The sequence below is a fragment of the Salvelinus namaycush genome, chromosome 34 (genome assembly GCF_016432855.1).
Source record: "Salvelinus namaycush isolate Seneca chromosome 34, SaNama_1.0, whole genome shotgun sequence".
NCBI lineage: Eukaryota > Metazoa > Chordata > Actinopteri > Salmoniformes > Salmonidae > Salvelinus > Salvelinus namaycush.
Window position 1 is genome coordinate 30,465,993 of NC_052340.1, and position 9,459 is coordinate 30,475,451.

General features: G+C 45.1%; 1 protein-coding gene across 1 annotated transcript; it reads left to right on the forward strand.

Annotated features, from left to right (window-relative positions):
* The first annotated feature begins 1,630 nt into the window (after positions 1 to 1,630).
* On the forward strand, positions 1,631 to 2,614 carry LOC120028605 (E3 ubiquitin-protein ligase RNF182-like). Its single transcript, XM_038973817.1, has one exon. It carries the CDS (start codon positions 1,777 to 1,779, stop codon positions 2,536 to 2,538), a length of 762 nt encoding a protein of 253 aa, XP_038829745.1. The 5' UTR covers positions 1,631 to 1,776; the 3' UTR covers positions 2,539 to 2,614.
* Positions 2,615 to 9,459: the final 6,845 nt, after the last annotated feature.

A 9,459-nucleotide genomic window follows, 5' to 3' on the forward strand; every position in this document is an offset into this window, starting at 1 on the left:
GGGCTGTTGTTTTTGTTGCACTGCTTTGCTTTATCTTGGCCAGGTCGCAGTTGTAAATGAGAACTTGTTCTCAACTGGCCTACCTGGTTAAATAAAGGTTAAATATTTTAATTTTTTTAAGTAATATTATAATATCCTCCTGTTTGCGATTGTTTTAGTTTTTTTACATGACATAAGTGTTTGGGGCGAAATATAAACATGTTACCAAGAAAAAAATGTGAACAAATATTGTTATTTCTGTTTTATTGTAAGTGCAAAATTGTCCTCTGTAGTGGTCATTTTGACATACGTTACATTACAACACAGTTTCTAAACCAAGAGGCGCAACATCGCGAGGCTTCCGGAAATGCTTGGGAAACAGACCAAACAGAACAGGCCAGGGGTTTGAGAAGTCAATGGCGGAAGCGAACAATTCTTTCTTTGTTGTTAATTTTCTCGATCTCTAAAGGCACAACCTAGATTCGAGCCAATGTTTTAAGTAGTTGAACTCCAACATCGTGAAAGTGACAAACTGACACGTTTTCATTTTCGTCAAAACAACTTTATATTGAAGGCGTGCCTTTGATTTGACTGCTTGCACATGCGCAGTTTGGCGCGAGACGACCATTAGACCGGATGAAGTGTTTCTACGCATGACGTCGCCTACAAGTGTGATCAGCCTATCTTCATACTGGGCTGTCTTTGATTACGGTCAATAGGTACAGTAGGTAAAACACATAGTTGTGGCATCTGGTAGTCCACTACAGAGGATATTTCTTGATAACCTCGTATTTAGCATTCTCATTTAATGTGCTTTTTTTTACACAGTCCTGACACCTCACTTAACTGTTGCTGAGATATTCACTTAGGCCTACCAGAAACCATTTGAATTTCAAACTCATAAAAAGTATCATTAATAATTAGCCCACACGCACTTCTTTTCAAATGTCCATAACATGTGCTAATTTTAATGGCAGACGTTTTTTTTAGAACCAGGAAGTTAAAGTTTTCAAAGTCACACATACGACATCACTGAAAAGCCCAGAATGTCCTCTCAAAGGGACAACAGGACTTGTATGGCCTCAGAGATGCGGACCAAGAACGGATGACCACTAGAGAGGACAAAAATTAATTGCTGGGTCTCAGGAGTATATTAAACAAAACAATAGGATCACAGTTTATATGAACACAGTTTATGTCACAGTGGACCTTTCAACTTTGCCTTTTTGACAGAGTCTCGTTTGAACTCATGAGATGTTTTGATTTAATTATGGCGCATCCCTTCTGTATGGCATGATGGCGGCGGACCTTGTTATCTCTACATCGCCCCTCGTTCTGATTCCCAGAAAGGGCTGAAAACGGTGTCTCTTGTCCTCCCCTATCAACCCGGGCGGTTTCGACCAACCGAGGAAAGATAACAACCATGAACTGTGTGTCTGTCGTTCGTCGCCTTACTGTCGCCTCTCTCTGCGGGCTGAGCATAGATCACTCCGGTGGATTAACCCCAACCCTCGCATCGAAGAGTCATCACGAGCATTACATCACCGATTCCCACACCCCGAAGCGTAAAATGAGACCCATTTCATATTTAACCAGCGGATCTGAACACTGGTGATAACGGGTGACGCCTGGATTAATTTTTTTGACGTCGTGGGGATTATACAAATATATCAACAATGTCAACGTAGGCTATACAATTCATCAGCGAGATGATGGCGCTTTTATGAACGGGGGATAGACGAACACTGTTATCTACATATCTGCCTGTAGGCTCCTTTGTCTTCGTAGAGAATGTGAATGGCGAAAGATGACATGGCAGAGGTAGATTCAGCATCCAGTGGAGCGGAACCCACGCGCGGGCTGGAGATAGCATTCCCATACGAGGAGTATGAATGCAAAATATGTTACAATTATTTCGACCTTGACCGTCGCGCACCCAAGATTTTAGAATGCTTGCACACATTTTGCGAGGAGTGCCTGAACACTATCCATCTCCGCGAGGAGCGTCCATGGCGAATCAGCTGCCCTATATGTCGCCACAGGACGCCCGTGCCGGACTATCGGATACAAAACCTGCCCAATAATACCAAGGTAACGGAGGATTTCCCATTGTACATTGACTCTGACCCTCTGCCTCAGGATGCCTTGCCCCTCTACCCTCCTCCGTTGCACCCCGCACTCGTCGCCCTCAGGCGCGAGGAGGCATCGGGGGCGTCCACGAGCCAAGCTACCCCCTCCACTACCTTGTCCACCGCCACTACCCTCTCCCAGGACTCCGTGCGCTATGACAGCTGTCAGAGCTGCAAGCGGGTTGCCCTGACTACGGGCTGTGTGTGTGTGATATTCTCCTTTCTGTCCATGCTGGTTCTGCTCTTCATGGGCCTGATCTTCGTGCACAGTCACAGCAACCCGCCCTCGCCCGCGGGACCCATCTGCCTGTCGGTGGCCAGCATCCTAGCCATGTTCTCGGTGGTCGTCACGTGGCTGATCTGCTGGTTAAAATATAGACCCGATCACGAGTCAGGCCGCTCATCTGGAACGAATAGGAGGAACGCCTGATAATGAAGATGCTAATCATGATGATAATGTGATGTGTGTGTGATTATGTAAATACTGCTGTATACTAGCATAATGTCCCTCCCTCCCTTTACTTTTTGTTGTTGTTGAAATAAACATTGTCCAGAATGGCCTTTTAACAGTAGGATATAGCAAACACCATGTAAACACCTTCATCTGCTCATTGAGTACTAAGCCTACAGTAGCCTACCATTGATACATTCATACATGCACTTGTATGTCTACCTATGGCAGGTTTATATGATGATGGGTAACCTTGCCTGAGACCTAGATGAACTGCCTGTCGCTCCCAGAATAGACTGGTTGATTGCTGGTTGATTGAGTTGAGGACTGGGGTTTGATAACAGTTTCCTGAAAAGTATACATCACTATGCCTCTCACTGTATGAAAACCTGTCCTCCCTCCCATGCATCTCAAAGACGCACCTGCCCATGTTATTGTAGTGTGGGCTATACAATTCCACATGAATAGGTTTGAGATTTTGTATCATGCCTATAACAGGCCCACTCATTTGAGGAGTCACTAATATATGTAATTGACAAGTGTAACAGTATAACTTTAAACCGTCCCCTCGCCCCGACACGGGCGCGAACCAGGGACCTTCTGCACACATCAACAACAGTCACCCACGAAGCATCGTTACCCATCGCTCCACAAAGGCCACGGCCCTTGCAGAGCAAGGGGCAACACTATATCTAGGTTTCAGAGCAAGTGACGTAACTGATTGAAACGCTACTAGCGCGTACCCGCTAACTAGCTAGCCATTTCACATCCGTTACACAAGTCACTCATGTAAGATGCGTAAATGGTACAGTATCTGTGAAGATAGGAGAGGTGTCCTTAGCGATATTTAAATTGACATGGTGTTTAGGTTACCAAGAATAGGTCTAGAGAACAGGTGCCTGCTACATTCCTATTTCGAAAGTGCTCCGGTTGTAGGCCTACTGTACACCTGTGTACATCTCTCTGGCCTTTCTTCTGCCTGTGTAGTCAGGTCATCATCATCTGCCAGGCCTCTGAAAGCATCCTCTTCCCTTCTTCCTGCCTGTCGACTGATTATCACCACCGGTCTGACAGACAGTGAAGGTGAAAGCAAGGTTCCTTCCCACCATATTGCTTTGAGTCTTGTTGTCATTCACTTCAGATCATTGATGAGAACCTTGAAGAAGGGAGGAGGCATTTCCTCCGTTTTCGAATGAGGCGCTAATTTACCCCTCTCTTTAGGTGGTTGAAGATGCACTCCAGGATCTAAAGCACAACACATTCCTAACATATTGCACAAATTTGATTTGTAACAGTCACACGAATTGCAAAATTTGTATGATATCATACATATTGCAAAATTCCTAACATATCACATGAAAATGGATGACGTACTACACAATTGGATGACGTAGTAGGCTACACAAAAAACAGAGATCCGTTTCGGCTGGTGAGCACCACTTTCAAAACTACTGGCTGAAATGATAGAAAAGCTCTGGAGTGCATCTTTAATTGCCATGTGCTTCTCTCTCTTAGATTCCTCTAGCCTGTTGCCTGTGTAACCGATGTGAAATGGCTAGCTAGTTAGTGGGGTGCGAGCTAATAGCGTTTCAATCGGTGACGTCACTCGCTCTGAGACCTTGAAGTAGTTGTTCCCCTTGCTCTGCAAGGGCTGCGGCTTTTGTGGAGCGATGGGTAACGATGGCAGGCAGTTGTTGATGTGTGCAGAGGGTCCCTTGTTCGAGCCCAGGTAGGGGCGAGGAGAGGGACGGAAGCTAAACGGTTACAACTGTATGGTCGGGGATCATCAGTGGCATATTGAGAGAGTTGCTATGAGGATGGAGTAGGGTCCTCAAAGTCTGAGGCACAGTTTTTGCAATGCCTATGGAACTGAGAGACTAAAATGAGAGTGATTGGATTTGTCAATATTAGTCATTAGGCCAGGGGCATTGAAATCAGGGCCTACTGTGCTGCACTGGTTTCCCTATAATCAGAGACTGATGGTTGGACTCTCAGTACAATCAATGATATTAATCAATCACTTAACTACTATAGAAGGATAAATAATCCCAACAGTACTACTGTAGACCATAAGGCTTATATTTATACAGCCCTGAAGCTATTTCGTTTTGTATTTACTTTCTACTGTACGTGCTCTGTGTAGAACAGACACTGTTGGGCCCTCTTCCTAAAGACGTGTCTTTTAGGATTCACGTAAATAATATGTAAATAGGAGACGGCTGGGATATACGCAAGTTATATCTAAGCACTTACTGCCCTAACAAATTCACTTTAACATTGCCTCACAATCAAACATGCTTCAATCAACCTGTTAGACTGTCAGTATAACCGTTAGAAGATGCACTTTTGCCCTCTTATTTGACAAAAGTAAAGGGTTTATATACTGTATATTGTCTATTATTGTATTCATTCATTATGAATTTTAAAAAGAAAACTTGGATGTTTTTGAGTTTGTTGAAAATGTCATTGTTGTTAAGGTACTAAAATGTATTTGCACAGATAAATGTTAGGTATGTGCTGTTTAAAACAGTTCAGTATTAAAGAAAACAGTACAAAGTTTATGTGCAATGATCCTTTCTCTTAAAACTTTGAAATTAGACATGTTGATGATAGGTATGTCAGTAAAGAATACATAAAGGGAAAGTTTAGAATTTTGGCAATGATGCCCTTTACCTACTTCCCCAGAGTCAGACTTTTTTTCATGTCTGTGTCCAATATAAAGGAAGTTAGAGGTAGTTTTGTGAGCCAATGCTAACTAGCATTAGCACAATGACTGGAGATCAATGGGTATCTGCTAGCACTAGTAGATTTTTTATATAACCTTTATTTAACTAGGCAAGTCAGTTAAGAGCAAATTATTATTTACAATGATGGCTTACCAGGGAACAGTGGGTTAACTGCCTTGTTCAGGGGCAGAACAACAGATTTTTACTTTGTCAGCTTGGGATTTGATCTAGCAACCTTGCGGTTACTGGCCCAACGCTCTAACCACTAGGCTACCTGCCACCCCTAAATAAAAAGCCTCATTGCCAAAATTTCCAAACTATCCTTTTAAGAACTGACTGTTAATTGTTGACGTTTGAGTTATCATGGATTCAATAAGGAATAGAAAAGTCCTTGGCTGAAGGGAGCAGTAACCTACTGTCCCACAGATACCTAGTCTCGGAAATCCCAGACTTAGGGCAACAACACGCTGTAACATTGGTTACATTGTCGGAGGCTAACAGACACCCTCTTGTGGTAGATGCAACGTAGACTAGAAAAAGGGTTTCAAAAGTTTTTTGGGGCTGGACTCAGGAGAACCCTTTTTGGTTCCAGGTAGAACCATATTGGGTTCCATGTAGAAACCTATGTGGAAATGGTTCTACATAGAACGCAAACGGGTTCTACCTGGAACCAAAAAGGGTTCTCCTATGGGGACAGCCAAATAAAGTTATAAGTTATAAGAATGCACTTAGAGCATTCGCTGTATCAACATGCATACTGTCATTTTGACACTGCTGTTTTTGTTTAAAAAAATGGACACTAAAAAACATCCTGCAGGGCACATCTACCGCCACCTCCTGGTTAACATGAGAGAGAGAGAGCGAGAGAGAGAGCGAGAGAGAGAGATATGGGAGTTAGATGAGGGAGTTAGACGAGCTTCCCTATATCCATTCATTCTCCCCTTCCCTTGTTTTCCTTCCATCTTTCTTATTTTTACCATAATTTTCTCAGGTCAATTGAATTGTCTCGACCTTTATGCATGGATGAAAAGCTGTAAGTATATGCGGCCCTGATCCAGAAGTTTGACACCCTTGTTTTACAGGATGTGGTGATAACATCTCAAAAGTTTTGGAACACCTGTTTAGGCGAGGTGCTGGCTAGCGGAGTAGAACACCTGTTTAGGCGAGGTGCTGGCTAGCGGAGTAGAACACCTGTTTGGGCGAGGTGCTGGCTAGCGGAGTAGAACACCTGTTTAGGCGTGGTGCTGGCTAGCGGAGTAGAACACCTGTTTGGGCGAGGTACTGGCTAGCGGAGTAGAACACCTGTTTGGGCGAGGTGCTGGCTAGCAGAGTAGAACACCTGTTTAGGCGAGGTGCTGGCTAGCAGAGTAGAACACCTGTTTAGGCGAGGTGCTGGCTAGCAGAGTAGAACACCTGTTTGGGCTAGGTGCTGGCTAGCGGAGTAGAACACCTGTTTAGGCGAGGTGCTGGCTAGCGGAGTAGAACACCTGTTTGGGCGAGGTGCTGGCTAGCGGAGTAGAACACCTGTTTAGGTGAGGTACTGGCTAGCGGAGTAGAACACCTGTTTAGGCAAGGTGCTGGCTAGCGGAGTAGAACACCTGTTTGGGCGAGGTGCTGGCTAGTGGAGTAGAACACCTGTTTAGGCGAGGTGCTGGCTAGCGGAGTAGAACACCTGTTTGGGCGAGGTGCTGGCTAGCGGAGTAGAACACCTGTTTAGGCGAGGTGCTGGCTAGCAGAGTAGAACACCTGTTTAGGCGAGGTGCTGGCTAGTGGAGTAGAACACCTGTTTAGGCGAGGTACTGGCTAGCGGAGTAGAACACCTGTTTGGGCGAGGTGCTGGCTAGCGGAGTAGAACACCTGTTTAGGCGAGGTGCTGGCTAGCGGAGTAGAACACCTGTTTGGACGAGGTGCTGGCTAGCGGAGTAGAACACCTGTTTAGGCGAGGTGCTGGCTAGCGGAGTAGAACACCTGTTTAGGCGAGGTGCTGGCTAGCGGAGTAGAACACCTGTTTAGGCGAGGTGCTGGCTAGTGGAGTAGAACACCTGTTTGGGCGAGGTGCTGGCTAGCGGAGTAGAACACCTGTTTAGGCGAGGTGCTGGCTAGCGGAGTAGAACACCTGTTTAGGCGAGGTGCTGGCTAGCGGAGTAGAACACCTGTTTGGGCGAGGTGCTGGCTAGCGGAGTAGAACACCTGTTTGGGCGAGGTGCTGGCTAGCGGAGTAGAACACCTGTTTGGGCGAGCTGCTGGCTAGCGGAGTAGAACACCTGTTTGGGCGAGCTGCTGGCTAGCGGAGTAGAACACCTGTTTAGGCGAGGTGCTGGCTAACGGAGTAGAACACCTGTTTGGGCGAGGTGCTGGCTAGCGGAGTAGAACACCTGTTTGGGCGAGGTGCTGGCTAGCGGAGTAGAACACCTGTTTGGGCGAGGTGCTGGCTAGCGGAGTAGAACACCTGTTTAGGCGAGGTGCTGGCTAGTGGAGTAGAACACCTGTTTAGGCGAGGTGCTGGCTAGCGGAGTAGAACAACTGTTTAGGCGAGGTGCTGGCTAGCGGAGTAGAACAACTGTTTAGGCGAGGTGCTGGCTAGCGGAGTAGAACACCTGTTTAGGCGAGGTGCTGGCTAGCGGAGTAGAACAACTGTTTAGGCGAGGTGCTGGCTAGCGGAGTAGAACACTTGTTTAGGCGAGGTGCTGGCTAGCGGAGTAGAACACTTGTTTAGGCGAGGTGCTGGCTAGCGGAGTAGAACACTTGTTTAGGCGAGGTGCTGGCTAGCGGAGTAGAACACCTGTTTAGGCGAGGTGCTGGCTAGCGGAGTAGAACACCTGTTTAGGCGAGGTGCTGGCTAGTGGAGTAGAACACCTGTTTAGGCGAGGTGCTGGCTAGCGGAGTAGAACAACTGTTTAGGCGAGGTGCTGGCTATCGGAGTAGAACAACTGTTTAGGCGAGGTGCTGGCTAGCGGAGTAGAACACCTGTTTGGGCGAGGTGCTGGCTATCGGAGTAGAACAACTGTTTAGGCGAGGTGCTGGCTATCGGAGTAGAACACCTGTTTAGGCGAGGTGCTGGCTAGCGGAGTAGAACACCTGTTTGGGCGAGGTGCTGGCTATCGGAGTAGAACAACTGTTTAGGCGAGGTGCTGGCTAGCGGAGTAGAACAACTGTTTAGGCGAGGTGCTGGCTATCGGAGTAGAACACTTGAAAAAGAAAAGGAGAGCCGCACACTAGGAGCTCGAATTGAATAACCCTGATGAAGACAGCTTGTCTTTGGAAACATTGGTTTTTCGGCTCTCCTTTTCTTTTTCAAGTCAACATAATTACAACATCCCCAAATTCCAGCATTTAGCATCAATGCAAACTAATTTTATAACTAACTAACTAACTTTATATTTCATATAAACATTTATTTCATGATAAACACTGTAAAACATCTAGAGACATAGTTAGGCATGCTTTTATTTAACTTTGCTTTATAACCATCTCGGAGGTCAGTCTTCTAGTTAGCCTATATGCATATCTTAATTCGATATCTTCATTCGATATGCATATGTTATTTTTGTGTGTGAATTGTTGATCTATAGCCGTAATAAATAAATAAATAATGGACAAATACGTGTTTATAGATTTGCCTCCGGCTCTGTATACCTTTACTTCTCATCAAGCGACATTTCTGACTTTGAATTTCATCCCCGGTAATGGATTAGACACGGAGATTCTGTGTTGCTTTCAAGAAGGCCGAGGTATGCATCATCGCTCTCTGTTTTCCTTCGTTCCTGTCACTTTTTTTAGGGTACAATATCCAGTTTCAATAAATTCAATGACCCCCGAAATCGCAACGTTAGTAAATGTAAGACAAATGTTTTGCCAGAATGTCTAAGAGGGATGACACTATTATGTGTAAAGTAAAAAATCCCATCGTTTCACTAAAATGTGACTTTTTATGTTCTTAAACTAAAATATTTATATTTAGGGAAATTGTCACAAATGATCTTTGTGCAGCCAATCAAAGCCTTTCATGCATCCAATCATCATCAATGTGATCGTTGTATTCTTTATAATATGTTCTCACCAGCAACTTCATATTGGCATGTGCCAATATACATTTTCATCCCATAGAATTGATCTGTAAAAATGGTAGATTAAATACATAGGTTGTTGAAGGAAGTATAAAGCAATACATCAA

What these genes read in the sequence shown, in the direction of transcription:
- LOC120028605 (XM_038973817.1), top strand. Translation starts at nt 1,777, where the DNA reads ATGGCGAAAGATGACATGGCAGAGGTAGATTCAGCATCCAGTGGAGCG.